A 17,422-nucleotide genomic window follows, 5' to 3' on the forward strand; every position below is an offset into this window, starting at 1 on the left:
TCACGGGTGCCTCTTGCTCAGAACCATTCAAAACAATTCCTTCTTGTTTGTCATAAACTAGGGGACATTTTATTTAATGTTCTGCTGTGTGCCTGGAAAGATGGCCTTCTACATTGTTCTCTCCATGTCAGTAGGACATCAAAAAACATCATTTCTTTTACTCAGGTATACAAAGGCTTCACTTCCCCTTGAAACCAAATAGAAGCGTGACAGAGGCTCCTGTGTTGGAATATGTCGCCTCTATAATGGTTTATAGTTCAAGGGTATAGCCCGCACAAATGCATTAAGAATAAGCTTAGCGTATACATTCACCCGAGGAACAAAGGCGAGGCACCACTGGCTTCATCACAATCCACACTTCTTCTTTTATGCACGACGGGTCTGTACATGACGGCCATGCACACGCAATGTCACTGTTTTATGGGCACTTTGTAGATTTGAGGAAACTTCACATAAACAACAAATCAATGTCATGTTTTCATATAGTGTACACGGTTCCCAACAGGCTATTGACACAGTAAAGCAACGTGATGTGAGAGGTGCATTATGGGAAATTTTAGAAGATCTGCACAGGATTTTCTTGTACCAGTTTTAGCAAATAATTCATTATGTGATTTTAGGTAGGCAGCCGGTACAGTTGTAAAGACAACTTTTTAGACGCTGACAGAGAGAATAGCGGTATTTTCTGAAATATATTTTCTATCAATACGTTGATGTCATATCCAGTAGTCGATGTCTTTCTGTTCACTTTGAGCACTGTTTAGAGCTTGTGATGTACCGGTGCAATAATCCGGCTTCACTCGTATGATTTAGTGTGCTGTGTTACATCAGCCTTCTTCCTCACCGCCTGCTAAATCCAGAATGAAATCCAGATCTGAATTCCTTTATTCAGTGACACCAAGGAGCTCACTGGTCACCCATCATTTCTCTCAAATCAGATTAACAGTTTAGTTTCACTCACTGATTCTGCAGAAACGTTCAGTTCCCTCTGATGTTTTTTTCCCTTTCTTTTTTGCTCAGAAGCACCCATATTTGTTTTGCTATGGCCGGACTATGCATGTCCCTGATTGGCTAATTCACCTGTCAGTCACGTCTATCTAAAAATAAGGAGATTCACCAGTGACCAGAGTCACATCTTTGTAAAGAATTGGAGAAGTGTGTGTTCTGGATCCCACGCAGCTTCCTTCCTGACACAGTCCATAGTTCATATTTGACCTGTGTTTAACCAGGAGAATCCTGCTGAGATTAAGAATCTCTTTTTCTGGGGAGTCATATAAACCATAAATATTGACCCTTCCCAGAAAATGTTATATTAATACATTCATTCATTTACGACCAGTATTCATGTTCAGCATGTTTGCAATAAACACATTAGTAATGCAGAATACTGCAGATCTTTCAGTAGTTCAGTTCTCTCTATTGTCTCGTAATAAACTTTAGACCTTTAAACCTGTGATGTGATGTTTAATTGAACTTTGGTAGTTGCACACAGTATTTCCAAAGACGCAGTAAATGATCAGTGGTCAGTATTCAGTGTTGCACTATATTTGCAGTGTGTATTTATGGGTTCAGCTTCCTGATTATACGAGACATTTTGAGGACTTTTACCCATATAATAGATTTCTTTTGTTTGGACTGGCAACAGTGTTAGATTTCGTCACTTTAAATAATGCTGCACACTCCTTAGCCTCTTTATTTAGTCATTCATTTTTGCTCACCTTTGATGATTTACTGTTATCAAATACAATAAAACCTTAATAAATTACTTTTCAATTTTTCTTGACTGTAAATGTTGCACCTGTTTCTCCTGCAGTTGGCCCCTCCACTGCTCTGAGTCTAGGCCTGTGTGAAGAAGTGGAAGCCAGGCGTGAGCACATACTAAGTTGCTTTTATTAATACAGAACTGCATGCTACAGAGACTGTACAGCATAAACATTTATTCATTACAAAAACATGGTTTTGTGAACCATTTTAAAATAACAGGAAAAACAAACAAACGGAAAAGATAAGAGCATAAAATAGAACAGGAACATCACAGCCGTTAAGGAAACATTCAAACTATTTATCATTAGCATCTTAATAAACCAGAGAAGAAATCGACAGCTTACAGTCGTCATGTCAACTACAATGGCACCGAGGGGATGATTCTCTTGTAGCTTTTTTACAGCCTCTTGCAACATCAACATGCCTATTTTTTCTATCTACCTATATGTAGTAGTGTACTTAAAAGTGGCAGTTTGTGTATTTTTTTGTATTTAATAGTTTTTTTATGAACCTCCTAATATACATAATTTGGCCCGCGTGGGTTTATACAGTATGATGTCCGTCTTTTTATTAAGTTTAAATTTTAATATTTGACAGTTTGCTACCAAACACATTTGTTATAGCAACATTTATACTACATACATAGCAATCTATGTAACGTCACAGCAAAGAATGGAGTCTAAATTAAAAATGACAATGAAATGAACAGAGATGTCCCTACAGCGTGGTTAGAGGGGCAGGGGAAATTATCACAAAAATTTGGCACGCAAAATCTGTACACAAATCTACAGTCTGGGAGATGGGACTGTGCAATAAAAAAGAAGGGCGTTTTTTCCAACCACTGAAGACGCGGTACCCACTGTCGGCTTCAAGTTCGTCTTTTCTTCTTTTGTAAAATGGCTTATAGACGCATCGGTTGAAATGAGTTTGTGCATACTTTTTGTTCGTGAGTGGAATCCAGGTTTTCAGCGCGGAAAAGAAATCCATAATAACAAAACTTTTTTTAGTGTTTTTCAAATCCTCCTTGTAAAAATGGATCATTCATATATATATATAAGTCGCTTAACCTTAAGAAAAAATATTTGTACAATGTATTAATAAACAAAAGTCAAAAAGAGACACGTACAAGGAACAACAAGCAATCTCTAAAGCAATAAATACTACTGGTCCTAGCGTTGTGACATTTTGAATTTAATAACCCCCCAACTTACAATTCCCACCCACCAAGCCCCGCCCACTCACCTGACTCCGCCCCAAAAGGTAAACAACAAAGAAAAAGACAACGCAGTGGAAGAATGCATATTTAACAACAGTAACCCTCCCCCACACACTCCCGCCCCTTATTCTGTACATTTAAACATGAACAAGTAACATCACAATATTGTTCCTGGGTGAGGTGTCCACGCCAGCCTGTGCCCTCATCACATTAGTCGATGTCAGGGATTGGTTCGCAAGCTCGTATTTAATACAAATAAAGAAGGAGAACCAATGCTTCTGAGAAAGGGCTTGCTGAGTATCCTAGCCAACCTTTATATCCTTTAGAAGTGGAACTAAATAAACCTTTCTGTTGCACGGTTTTAACACTACAAAAAATACATCAAACAAAATTCATAAAAATTTTGGCAGATTCACAAAGCTATACTACAGCTCATTGTATTTCTTTATAATAATTAGACTTTTGATAATGATGGGTCAAATATTGACCAATGAACTTTAATAAAACAAAACTCAAATTCCAACGCCTCAATGGCACAGAAAAAGAAGCTGAAGGTGACAGACAGGTGTAAAAAAGGACTACTCTACAGACTTGGTCACTAGCGACAGAGGCTGCGAGGCCGCGGACGAGAGCAGCGAGCGGGAATGACAGAGCGAAGCTGCAGGACGCCCCATGGAAGAGCCCGGCGGACCCCGCGAGGGCGCCACGTCTCCGTGCTCCAGGGACCCGTTGTGACTGGAGGCGCTGCCGGGCGTTTTGCTGGGCGCCGCGGAGGAGGAAGAGTTGTTGTTGTCTAGAACCAAAGATGGCGGGCCGGACAGGAGGTGCGCCGGGTGGTGGTGCAGGTGGAGTGGCTGGTGGGCCGGTTTCATAGTCAGTGAGAGAGGTTGCATTTGTTCAGTCTGAGGTTTGGACTCTTTAGGCGAGGGGGAGGGGATGAGCGAGGAGGGGGAGGGAGGGGGGGAGTCGAGTAAGCTTCCGTCCGAAGAGGGAGGACTGGCACAGCTGCCTTCACCTTGGATGTAGCGAATGCACTTTTTTTTTCTCCTGAGGGACAAGGCCAGAGAGAGAAAGAAGTTTGTTTAGATACAATGGATTTCTTTGCTTTTCAAAGACCTCAATGCACCTGCACTTGACAAAAGATCCCCTCTGATTGTACAAGACACCAACAATATCAAATTCTTACATTTTTACTCAGTTTCTTTACAGTTTCTAAACAGTGTGTGTAAAAATGTGTAAAACGAAGCTCTAAATACAGTAGTAAGATATTGTCTTAACTCTGAGCTACAGAACAAAATCTGTATTTTCTCAGAGGGGAACTGGGTCAGGCTAATCACAGGTGCATTGAGGTGTTTACAGATACAATGCGCTGCATTCTCATGCCAAAGAAAGATGATAGAAATGACAGAATATTTCCAAACTCAGAATCACCAGACAGGACAGACATGGAGTAAAGAGGCACAGGTTTAGCGCCAGGACAAGAAACAGCAGAGAAACAAGGAGAACAAAGACAAAATGAGACGTCAATCTGGATGATTCCTCACTCAGATTCACTTATTTTGATTTGAATGTTTAAGTCTTGTGTTACATACTTCATTTTTAAATGTAAGTTTCTTTTTTTTAGCAGTATTGATGTTTTTTACTGTTAGCAGGTATGCCTACATCTGGGCTTAACATTTGAAATATTACATTTAATTAGTGTAATAAGTTATAACTTCTGTAAGAGTCTAAACATAAATTGTGTTAAAAACTAAACTGGGGTGATGACAGAGCCCTGGGGTACTCCTTCAGCACTAAATTATGCACACATTTTGAAATATGGTGTGACACATTTTTGCAATTTGTCCCAATTACTGTGATTTCCCAAAACTCTATCTTGTCCTAATTGCATTGCACTGGAGTGCACATGTACATAAACTTAGCATTCTTGAGATAACAGTGAGCCTGTAAAAAGGCCTCTGCTGCAGCTCTGTCTCTACTCGCTCTTCTCCTGAGGGGGTCCAAGTTCTTACAAAGTCGACGAGATCCCGGCTAACCCTTTGCATGTGCCCCACAGACACAAGTGTGAGTGCGCGTGAGGGGTCAAGGTGTCATGTCTGCACTCCCGCCTGAGGTCGTGACCCCTCCCCCTATTGGCTGCCGAGTCCCGAGGCCCTAGCGGTGCTCCGGCTTTGGGAGGAAGTAGAATAAAGGAGGGAGAGTGCTTGAATGTAGTGTATGTGGAGTGACTGCTCACATTTGGTTCAGGGGGGATTCTCTGCCCACCTCATCTCTCTGACCCTGACAGTGACCTCTCTCTCTGCTATGTATTTTATCACACAGATGCCTCAAGGATATGGTCTATTTTTCAAACTTAGAGGGACATATTTTATATTTTATTTAAAGATGCCGTTGAAACAGGAGCTTGATGTTTCAATGCAAGCTTTTATCTTTTCAAATTTGGACTTTGGGGAGGGCAAATTAGAAATAAATTTAGTTTGACAGCACAACAACGCAACCTGAGCCACATCTAAACACATTGTATTTTTATCCTACTATATGTCATCATTCTATATGACTATTTTGAATGTATTTATCACAATAATTAGTCAGATTTCTTCTTCAATTTGTGTTTTCTATGCTATCTCTCTTTTAATGTGAATTTTATGATTATTTGTTTTGATTTGTATGTATTGTTATTGATTTTAATGTCTTTCTTATTCTGTAAAGCACTTTGAATGCCTTGTGCTTTACAGATAAACTTGCCTTGCCTTGCTTGCAACATATTCTAAGGTAATTATTTTTTATTAGCATTTGTTTAGTTTTATTGTGTACTTGATTTGATCCTATACAATATGTACTCCGGTCTGCAGCCTGCCTTTTCAAGCTCATAAGTTACTCTACAGGTGTCTGGTCGCTTTTGGGTGGCACAGCTTATTGATCCGAGAGGAGAGCGATCATTTTGCCTCTACATAGACATCTTGCTCCCGATAACTGTCTGTCAAACTGCTACAAATGAGCTAATATCCATTTTTGAACAGACATATCGATCCATAGTATGTGCCTGTGTTTCTTATTGATTTCTTGGCTCTCGTGGGAAATTACAGCAGATGCATCTTTTAGGAAATGGAGCCCAGGGAGAAGTTTGAACCTCTCGGCTCCCAAAGCAAAACGCCGGAGCTCGCCAGGTGCACTCGTGATGTTTTTCTTATGAAACACACTGCAGCTACAGAGGTGGAGTGAGCCAATCAGGAGAGGCCAAGAATACAAGATAAGTACTATTTAAAGTTATTCGTTTAAATGCGTTTCTTAAGTATAGAATTCGACTTGGTCCCATGCACCTATCTTTTTTTTTTCTTCTTCAGAATAATGTAAAATTAGGTTTAAAACAATCCTCAAAATATTGCCTATAACAAGAAGCTGAAAACTGTTACAGCTCATAGAATTAAATGTTTTTTTCAAATTAGATTTTGAGTTACAAGGGTTTTTGTTTGTTTTTGTTTAGCTTTTTATAGAAGAGTTTATGTAAATGTGAAACAATAAAAAAAGAATGTCGGTGTTGAACAAAATAGTGACTGAAGCCAAGACACAGAGAAGGGTGTATTACTTAGCAGAAACAAATACCTACCATGAAAATATTCCCAATTCAAAGACTGCTTGTGTCAGAACAGAAAGACAACAGGTAGGGACTAAGTAAGGGTTATTGAAGAGGAAGAGGAGGTGGGAAAGGAGGAGGAAGAGGGCACAGAAAAGAGTGTCACTCAAAAGGCCCTCAAAGGAAGCAGGCCTAAATTTGTCAGCATCACAAGTATCAAGGGCGCCAATTTAACATACAGACAGTGAAGAAGGGGAGGACTATCCACTGCCCTGGTAGAAAATGGATTCCAATACTCACAATGAAACAGGTCATTTTAAATAAACACAGAAAACATCAACATATATACATTATTAATAAATTATCCTGGCTAGTTAGAAATCCATTTTCTGCCACTGGGCTTGAACCAAATGAAAAATTTATAGCAGGAAATTTCTGAGTTAGGAAAAGGAGTTTGCCATCTGTTAGAACATGGCTGGAAATAAGTTTTAGAGCGAAATCTGAGCAAATAATCAAGAGGAAGGATCTGCTCAGTGGACGTCCTCCTCCCATTGGTACAGCAGTTATACCTGCATGGTTTGCACCATAAACTCAGCTGGTCAAGCCCGAACAAGGCGCGACACTTCTTTGGGGTATTTGCATCTGTTAGCCAACGGAGTACACAGACATAGACACAAAAGAAAAAAAGGAAAAAGGAAACAAAATGGACACGTCATTGCACAGACAAAAACATGGAGCCAGGACTTAGGCTTTGGCTGGACACACTGGGATCTCCTCTGTGTTTACCAAGCTACCACCGCTCACATCTGCCTATAGCTTTGCCCTGCCAGGTTTCTTTAAATCATACATTTTGATCTTATTTAGTAACAGATTTTAGGGCTGGGCGATGCATTTTAAAAAATGTATTTGTGATCCGATTCTGAGACAATCTGCTATCTTGGGGAGATTAGGCCTGTCACGATAATTACTATATCTATTTATTTGGTTTATTTAACAGGGACAGTGTACATTCATCAGCATTTCTGTAAATATAATAACAGCTAAATATCTATTTATCTATTGATCTATGTCTATCTATCTGTCTATATATCGTTCAATATAAAAGCTGAAACGATATTTTTTTGGGGTCAGTATTTATTGTGTGTACATTTTCTTTGGACTACTGGGGAATTTTTGTTTATTTTTCAACTATATGATAAGATTTACTGTAAAAGTTTGAATAAATAACTATAACTATATTATTACAGATGCAAACTAACTACTAAAGTGTTTAATTTTGCAATTTACTTATTGCTTCTCATATTATTATTTTTTAACAATATTGTACTTTTTGTGGTTTAAATCTGCTCTTTTCGTCTATATGTCCTCTATATTTACTTCAGCAATATATTAAACTTCAAAATGTGTTATCGTGACAGGCCTAGGTATCAAACACTTCCTTTTGGTCAGTCTCGGTAAGGCTATGATTGACAGGTGGGTTTAACCAATCACGGTAAACTGTGAATTCTGAGAAACAGATGGCGCTTAATGACAGATAAAAACATACTTCCTGCGGGAGTCGTGATAAAACTGTGTTATAATAAAGTTGTTTGGCATACCGCCCAGCCCAACCACACATTCACACCAACCATCCACAGACTAAAGCTGTAAAACCCGCTCCCCAAATAGGAGGTCAAATGGAACAGTGCATGCCCAGCGAGAGAGCGGCGGGGCGCGGCTGGAGGAAGCTGTGAGGTGGCGATAGCTTGGCCTGATGCACACACGGAGGCGAGAATCACAAGAGCAAGAGAGGAAAACATGGAGCACGAAGCAGCAGCAGCACAGCCAAGAGAAATTCCCAGTGTTTAGAAGAGTTTCGAGTCTAGCCTCGACCTGGTCCTGGCCTGTGCACACACCATACACACCTGCAGGGGCCACACCAGTTATTCTGTTGATCGAGACCAAAGCGCGCTCGGCACTTCTTAGGAGCGCTCAGATCTGATGCCACGGCGACAGGGGGAGGAAAGCCAGCACAGAGGAAGAATAGAAACCCAAACAATGATTCAAAATAATAGGAGAAATGAGAAGAGAAAACAAACAGTGAATCTATGAAGGCTAGCAGTCAAATCATGTCAAAGCATCCTTAAGATTTTAGTCATACCAAAACGCATGCAAAAAGGTCAATTATTATTCTAAAAAGGAAAACAACTGCTTGCGGTAATGTTATCTAAAGCTGCAGATAAGATTAGGTCGTCTGGGATTTCAAAAAGCCAGTGTGAGTGGAGCTAGTGCTAGCGGGTTGCTAAAAATCGCTTGGTTGTGAGTTAGCTTTAGCCAAAGGAAGGATTAAAAAGGCTGAAACCTGAAAGGGGGACTATGCCTTTTAGACCTGGCATCAAACACTTCCAGTAGCATTGGCAGAAAACGTGCCACATTAAAGCTACACGCTAACCGCTAATCAGTGTTTGAGACCGGGCCTAGGTGTTCAAAGTGCAGACCAATCTCATGCTGGCCCGTAGGAAAGGCACAAGCACAGATCAGATACTAGAGAAGTCCATTAAGGAGGTTTACCCTGATATTTCATACTTTTAACATGATCTAACTGTCTTTTTGTCAAACATAATATTACCAAATATGCTAAGCTAACTAGCGACATAAAGGCTACACCCTGACACTATCATAGCAGCAGTTTTTAAAGGAAAGCAGTAATGAAAGCATAACGTATCCGTACGGAACAGTCAAGAAGAATAATTTTACAGTTCATAATAAGAAAAAGATAAATAAACAAGTTAGTAAAAATAAATAAATATTTAAATTAATGTCAAAATGTCATTAGCACCTGTAATCGGAGGGAGTGAAAGGCAAGGATTTGGAAAATATTCTCTGTGTTCTGAAAAAAAGAACAGATAGAGAGGCCTTCAAGAAGAAATCCGTCACCAAAATACAATGACACAAAGTTGCTCCGGTTTGCAAATCAACAATGATCAGAATATAGGAAGATATGAAGGGGGGAATGGATAGGTATAAATAAATAAATAAATAAATAGAATCGCAAACCTCCTTAATTTGAGATGTGAGTGATCAAAAACATGCATAAAAGCGAGCACTGAAGGGGGGGGCACATGCAGTCACATACACACGCATTTCAATAATATTACACACAGTACTGCGGTAGTAGTAGTAGTAGTAGTAGTAGTAGTAGTAACTGGAGGGCATAGGCATCTTAAAACAGGCACTGGCAAAGTTAATGGCTTCAAGTTCTCAAAACACACATCATCACGATACGCTGAAGGGGCAGAGCGAGGGTTCGGGAAGGGTCCAGACTGTTGTGAGGGGAGCGAGGAAGAGGAGGAGGAGGGGGGGTCATGCATATTCAGTTATTATTAGCTAAGGGAAGGCTACAGGGAAATGGGAGGGGAGGGGGATTGTGGGAAGGGAGGGCGTCTGTGTTACAAGCAACACTAGCATTTAAATATTGCATACAACGCTACAAAAAAAAAAAAAAAACAGGCACAATAACGCAGGCAAAAGTAGAAAAAAAACTGGCTCGACTTTTATCTGGCAACATGTCACATCTGCTTGACACATGATGGGGGTCTTCTAATATGGGAGATAATTGCAGCTCACTTACCATTGCTCTCTGCTTGCTGCTTTTCCCTTTTTCTCTTCTTCCTTTTCCCCTGTTGGTTAGCCGCCAAAAAAATAGAAAGAAAAAGAGAACAAGACACAGACAGGAACCTTAGTTATTATATTGCAGAATGCCCAAAACATAAATCAGACAATAGTGTAGAGAATGGAGTTTTTGTTTTTTTTGTTTTGATTTTTCACGTTATTTATTTATTCAGGCTCTTTTTTTCTCATCTCGTCTTTGCCCTGCAGTTTTGAATCAGTCACTACAGGCCAGACTTCCTCCTTTCTCTCCTCTGTCTGGTCCTTATCTACTTCTGTTGTAACATTTTGTTTTGTATTGCTATTTTAGCCTCTACATAACTTGATCTGAGTCTATAAGTAACTAGGGGTGCAACAGTGTGACACTGGTGCCGGTACTGAACATTTCGTTGGAACAGATATCGGCTTCCAAACATCAGTTCAGTCAATGTAATAAAACTATTTGCTGGTTGTACTCGGACCAGAAACTCATAGGTTTGAAGTTTTATATAGAAAAACTTGTTCTGTAGTTACTTCAGCGATAAATAACAGCTACATAACACATTTGGACCAGTTTTGACTTATTATATTTTTGTTTAAAGGAAATAAAAGCTGCACTGGTATCGTATTGGTATTGATATTGGGTATTGTCAGATCCTTAAAGCTACAGTATCGGAATCAATATTGAAACTGAAAATCTGAACCAGTGCATCTCAACAAGTAACAATGCTAAGTTCACCACTGCTCAGACAAAGCTGTGATTGGATGATTAAAAAGCATCAGAAACAAACTATTTCCAAACATAGTCCTGGGCATGTTCGGGAGAGAGAAAGGGTTCATTATAATTTGAAAAAATAAAAACTTACATAGTTGTCTCGTGCCGACCAGCCGGGGTAGAGCTGCATGTGGAGCTGTCGTTCTTTTCTGGCCAGTTCATAATACTTGGCCTGCTCCTCTCGCGATAGGGCATGCCACTGTGAAGGCCAAGGATACAATACAAGGGATTCTTAGTGTCTGGGAAGGCAGCCATATTCCTAGACAGTGGACTGGTTTTTAAAGCACTGTAATTTTGACCCATGTGTATAAAGAGTATACTTGAGAACAAAATAACTACTGGTCAAAGCTATTTACATTTTTTGCCTTTAAACACTTTGCCTTTCTGTTGAACTATTGACTTAAAGGGGACGCGTTAAGTACTGCAGACTTTTGTTTGCTTTTTATGTTACACTCATTAGCTTTCAGTTGATCCATGCATGTTTGAGTTATCTTGTATTGTCCCACATTTGAGGCTCAGAAAATTTGCATTGTCACCTACCACCTATCTCCGCCCACTACTCTTGTAACTACTTGCAATTATTTAAAAAAAATTAGACTACGGGTCAAACATGTAGGGTTCTAAAATGTCACCTTGCTGTTTTTAAACAATAAAAACAAGTAATTAATAAAAATCTAGAGGTTGCTACGGTGACATGGCACAATAAGGGAATATTTTTTTCAAGTTGCTGCAGGTCAGAGGCTGAAAAATTTCCTTGAAATTTATTCAAATCCCCAAATCAAGTCAATATAAAGGTCCTGTATGAGGCAGAATCAACTCTTATGAGCTTTTAGTTGTGTCATAATGTTGTTACCTCATCCAAAACATACCTGGAGTTGCATTTTGTTCACACATTCATACATTCACACCAATCCAGGCATGTTTGTGATGAGGAAACAACATTATAACAGATCAGAAAATAGCATAACATGGTCTGTTTAATGTAAAGTCAAGCATTGTCATAGTTAAGACCGACTATAGAGATTTCTAGAGTAATCTACATGACTAGGAATAGTGTAGAATGGACAGGTGGATATGTCATTAAAAGCTAATGTAAGTGTAATATCAGTATAATAAAGTGTAATTATGACAGACTCTACATTATCCGTGTGCCTTACCCTTCGGCCCAGTATCTGGTTGATGGCGGCGCTCTCCTTCAGCGTGCACTCGGCCACCACCTTGGCCCTCATCTCCTTCATGTAGAGCATGAAGGCGTTCAGAGGCTTCTTTATGTGCACCTGCTTCTTCTTCTCCTCCTCCTTCTTTGCGTCCGACTGTTTCCTGTGTGCACAAATAGAAGACAAGGCTAAATCAATATTGTAAATAACACTGTAGACAGAGGTGGGTGATTTATTGTAAATAAAATAATATTAAAATTGTACATGCTTAGAATAAAAAGTACATAGGAAAAGTCCAAAAAGTTATGTATAGAAGAACAGAAACTTGCAACATAATCACTCAAACGAGGGTATGAGTAGGAGTGGGCGATATGCCAAAAAAGTTTGATTTTCTAAAAGCCAGATCACAATTTTTATCACAATTCCTGTACACTTAATGTTTATATTGCAATGATGTGTTTTCTTTTGTAAGTGGATGGAAAAAAGTCTTTGTGGTTGAACATAAAACTGCATTTAACATAGAATTACTGAAACAGATTGTCAACGTTACAAATTTATCCCCATATACCCAAATCTGAGCTATTATTTCTGGACTTTTAGGTTTAATTTTACAGTTTATTGACTTTTATTCCATACACCTTCAGCAGGAGAATCAAAAAAGTAGAAATTCATTGTCAATATTGCTCTTCTCTTGTATAGTAGTGTAAAGAAATGTTAAAAAATATGAGTATTTTGAAAGTGTACTCACGAGCTGTTGAGGGAGCTGATGTCGCTGTGAGAAGACTCCTGCTTGACGTTGGGGGTGACGATGGCCGGGTGGGGGATGCCGGTGGTGTGCAAACTGTGATGGGGGGGCACCATGTGTGGGGGGAACCTGGAGGAGAGAAGACTGTGTAAATCGTCAGAATGGACACGGGTGAAATGGGGAGATGAAGCACAAATACACAGTAAGACCACTAACGAAAACACTTCAGTGGACAATGCTCAGCCCCAGTCCCCAAGTCGGGTTCAAGATCTAATATACGTGCAATTATTTTACTACAGGAATGGGGCTGGCCTTCAACTTGATAAATACAACGACATGCACAAACAAGCATTCACATGGATATGGTCGGAGATAAAATACTATTCAATTTTCATTCAGTAGGCTACTTCAAGGACATAATCGTAACGTAATTATGACCATGCACGATTAGGCCTGTCACAATACAACAAAATTTTATTGTTTCTTAAAATATCATGATAAACGATAAAACTGAAGATGCACAAATCCCAGTCATTTTTCTCTCAAAATAAGGTCTACGCCAATAAACATGAGCTGCAATGAATAGATATTTGTATGAAAAAACATAGTAAGCATGTTGATATTAAGAATCAGCAAGCATTTACAGCTGAAATTTTTAATATAGTACAAAAATGAACAAAACAGTTGCTGCCATTGAAATAAAGTACTATAAATATTGAAAAAGTTGTGACAGGCCTATGCACAATTACATGTAAATCAAAACAATTACAAAGAAACACAGGTTAAACTCAGTGGATGTGATCTCTATGACAGTGTAGTGCTTTCATTTCTAAACCATATAAGTATTGCATAAAAGTTTTAATTTATCTTTGTTGCCCTTAAACTTTGAACTCAGTGGTTTGTTGGTGACTAAAGATGTAGATTTTATGACACCCGAGTTTTGAAAACATCTGTGCATGCCTCGCGATTATCTCCCAATGATTTCCAAATCTGATTTAGTCACCACACACGACTTATTCCAATTTACCGATGATAATTTATGGCAGAATATGAGAAAATGTGAGTGATATGAAAACGCTGGTTTTTAGGTTTAAAGTCAGGGCTATTATCTGCTATGGAAGAATAGATTAAACTGTTCTATCAAAGTCTAGTATCACTTCAGGTATTGGCTCTCTATTTGCTTCCTCCTAGGTTTTTTCTGCCAATTCAGCACTGTCAGCAGCTCTGACATTTTTATCTTCCTCCCTCTCCTCCGCTATCATCATTTCATCATCTCCACAGCTGCACACATTCAGGCCAGAACCCTTTATTTGTGAAATGGATTCAGAACGAGAGAGAAGCCAGAAGACCGCTGCACCCAAATGTTACGCTACAGTTTGTACCACGCTAATTATTCGCCTGTGATTATTCCAACCTGCATCTGCATGTGTGTGTGTGTTTACAAAGCGCACACACATTTAAGAGAAGAGGATGAAGGAGAAAAAAGAAAGATGGAATAATTCTTTTTTTTTTTTTTTTTTTTTTTTGAAAACAGCTCATTATCTGGCTGTGTCTGGCTGCATGGCTCCGAGCCAGAATATAATGATGAGGATAAACTCGCCAGGAACAACTAGTTTCTGTTGGAGGCCATCTCAGGGGAGTGCCAGTGTGCTCCCCCTCTCCCCTCTCTCTCCTCTCCTCTCTCTCTCTCTCTCCTCTCTCCCTCCTTCTCCCCTCTTCTGCCTTCATCACTGACACATTGGTGTTTGTGCCATGTCATGCGTTGATGGGGAGCTCAGGCAGCACACTGGCTGTATATATCGCCCATCATTAGGGCTGCCGCATTTCCTGTGCTCCCTGCTTCTTCCTCCTTTTCTCTCTTGTTAAAATTTCCTCTGTTCCAAGATCTATTTTTTCTACTCCTCCCCTGTCCCCTCGCCACCTCACCCCAGTCACCCTCCCCTCCTCCCCTCTCTCTCTCCCTCCCTCCCTCCCTCCACCCAGAGCGTAGCACAGGTTATGGTTTAAACATGACGGCCATCTCTTTGAAGGCATCATCTTCATCAACCATCATCAGCGGCAAAGGACCAATTTAACCGACACAGCAAAGGAGAAAAAAAACGTCGTGGCCCCTCCCACCTCCAACCCTGGGGCTGCGACGTCTCTATCTGAAAGGTGAGGGCGTTTGGACGGACAGGAGGAAGAAGAGGAGGAGGAAGAAGAAGAAGAGGAGGGGGGTCAGAAGCACGGCGAGCCCAGTGTCAGCCAGTGCCATTTAATTGCCGGTGCTAGGCAGTAGCCCGTGCGCCTGTTTAATGTATAATGATCGGGCTGGTTGGCTTCCCCTGTTCCCCGGGAAAAAGAGAGAGACGGAGGTGTGGGGGCCGAATCAAAGGGCAGGCTTAAGCAGAAGGGGCCAAAGGGGGGCTCTCATATCCACCCACCTGTCACACCGTCACACATTATATAAGGAACCTGTGCCCAACCCCATTATCAAAATAATGTCTTTCATTTGTTCCACTGACTACTACTACTACCTCTTTTCCTCCACGTCCTGAAACAATGTATTTTTTAACAGGACCTGGGTGTAAGGTGCTCATTGCAGGCCTTACAAGATAGCTCATCCGCTCTCTGCATCCTAATTCGGCGATACAGAAAAGAGTAGACTTCGTACAAGAATACAAGGCCAAGAATGTCTTTTTTTGCTCGCGATTTTCCCCACGCCTGCTACAAATCTTTGAGCTATAACAATGGTTGAAGTCTTTGAACAAAACCCACCATCTGACAGTTGCGCTTCTCTTGAATTTTGTCAACAAATTGAAGCCTCCTCTGTCCTGTACGCTCACAACTTTCTTTCCTTTTATTTTCAATTTGATTTTATTTTTTTCTGAGGTGTTTTAAACCCTCCCCACTTTGCGGAAAGCCCTCCCAGAGCCCCTCATCTATTCAGTTATCCTAATTCAATTAAGGCCCTCATCACAGACATTAGTTCTTCCCCGTGGCCAGTCCCCCCTCCGCACAAGCCAGCCTGCAGATTCAATTAGCCACATTGGAAATACGATGATCACAATGTAGAGGCTGTCATTATGGGGGCAGATTAGCAGTCACTTAAGGCCCAGGTTTTGGCTGTGTGCGTTTTGCCAGATGCCGATGTCTGACCCCCTTGCACCCGAAACAAGTTTGAAATTTGACACGCACATAAATCCAATTGAATTTAAGAGTAAGGTCATATGAAGGGAGACATCCATTCATTCATCTGGACTCTGCGTAAGCTCACTGCCAAACTTTATTTCAGAGCTTTAAATTATCCGGCGCCCCCCAGCCCCTCCTCCCTGCATCTGCATGATCCATCAATGTCACCGGGGCCTAACCAGCCGCCCTCAGGAGCTGCGGTTACAATCAGACTGTAATTAAACCAAAGCATGGATTCGTCCCCTGACTCCAAAATAAAAGTCCTAAAAGTCCCCTGTTGCAGTGGCATTAAAAAGAAGGGGAGGAGAGACAGAGGAGAGGAGGAGAGAGGGAAGGAGGGAGGGAAGAAGAGGAGGAGGAGAGCGAATGGGAGCTTGTTTGTTTTTCTGCTTTTTGGGGCTGTTCTAACACCACAAATCACAGGCTTTTTAGTCACCCCTAAATTAATTCTCCTCGCTTTCCGGGCGATACATACACGAGGCGCTCCTCTCTTGGGAACAATCCGTCGTTTAACAGGCGCTGGCAAACACACACACGCATGTACATACAAGATGGAAACGCATAGAGCTTAGCCTCGCGGGTGCAATGTCGACACTCGAGTGGGACAGTAATGGGCTAAAACCAAAGTGTCAAGGCCTCGTCTCCTATCAACTAGTCCCCTTCAAAGTGTTTTGCAGTGTTTGTTTATCTGCTCAAATCTGAAGCAAGGACACGGCTCGCGCTGACATGCGGAGGGGGTAAATGTACTTCTGGGGCCTCATTAGAAAAAGATAAATATAATTAATATTTGAGCATGCGAGCTGGAGCGCCACACTGGAGGATTGGGCCTTTTGATTGTGGAGACGTGGAGAGGGAGTTCTGGTGAAGGGTCTTTTGAGTGAGAAGCTAAGCCCAGTGGCACCTATGTGTGTATTTGTGTGTGTGTGTATGTGTACGGCGAGTGTGTAGCAGGCCTCACCTTGACATGGACGCGTTGACAGTCAGCGCAGTTGGGTAGGGGTGTCTGAAACCCCCTGTTGTGATTGGATAAACAGGTTGACCTTGCCTGTGAAGAGGGAGGAGAAGAAGAAAGGTGTAAAGGTAAAGATGGATGCTTGACGGATGTGTGTAGAGAAGGTAAGGCCCTGTGTCTCACGCCTGCTCCCCAACGCGGGCCTCTTTATTCTCATTTGATCAGGACAAAAATCTGGGGGATTGCAGAGCGCAGATCAAAGACTGGGAAAACTCTGAACAATTTGAATGCCACAAATCTTGATAGCGATGGCTAATTAAATTTCATAACCCTTCGCTCGGTGACGACGTAGCGGGGCCCTGTTCCTCCCCGAGCTGGAACTAGGTGTTTTGTTGTGATAATTAAAGACGAAGCGCGGTTTCCTTTAATGGAGCCATCACG

At 40.9% G+C, this 17,422-nt stretch overlaps 1 protein-coding gene across 21 annotated transcripts in view; it reads right to left on the reverse strand.

The window, feature by feature from the left end:
- Positions 1 to 1,872: 1,872 nt before the first annotated feature.
- Positions 1,873 to 17,422, reverse strand: part of tcf7l2 (transcription factor 7 like 2) — a 90,027-nt gene continuing 74,477 nt past the window's right edge. For 2 of the 21 annotated variants that reach the window (XM_055150096.1, XM_055150089.1), the window contains 8 exons: positions 16,988 to 17,074; positions 12,862 to 12,987; positions 12,114 to 12,276; positions 11,048 to 11,155; positions 10,165 to 10,213; positions 9,373 to 9,423; positions 8,459 to 8,531; positions 1,873 to 4,027 (listed from right to left, as the gene is read on the reverse strand). In XM_055150096.1, the coding sequence (XP_055006071.1) occupies positions 3,559 to 4,027; positions 8,459 to 8,531; positions 9,373 to 9,423; positions 10,165 to 10,213; positions 11,048 to 11,155; positions 12,114 to 12,276; positions 12,862 to 12,987; positions 16,988 to 17,074 (1,126 nt within the window). In that variant the 3' untranslated portion in view covers positions 1,873 to 3,558. Of the gene's footprint in view, positions 4,028 to 7,123; positions 7,197 to 8,458; positions 8,532 to 9,372; positions 9,424 to 10,164; positions 10,228 to 11,046; positions 11,156 to 12,113; positions 12,277 to 12,861; positions 13,003 to 16,987; positions 17,075 to 17,422 lie in introns of all 21 variants that reach the window. The other 19 variants (XM_055150095.1, XM_055150087.1, XM_055150092.1 and 16 more) reach the window with 15 other exon arrangements.

The sequence above is a fragment of the Boleophthalmus pectinirostris genome, unplaced genomic scaffold (assembly GCF_026225935.1).
Source record: "Boleophthalmus pectinirostris isolate CB_2022bp ecotype Guang Dong unplaced genomic scaffold, ASM2622593v1 HiC_scaffold_14, whole genome shotgun sequence".
NCBI classification, from domain to species: Eukaryota; Metazoa; Chordata; class Actinopteri; order Gobiiformes; family Gobiidae; genus Boleophthalmus; species Boleophthalmus pectinirostris.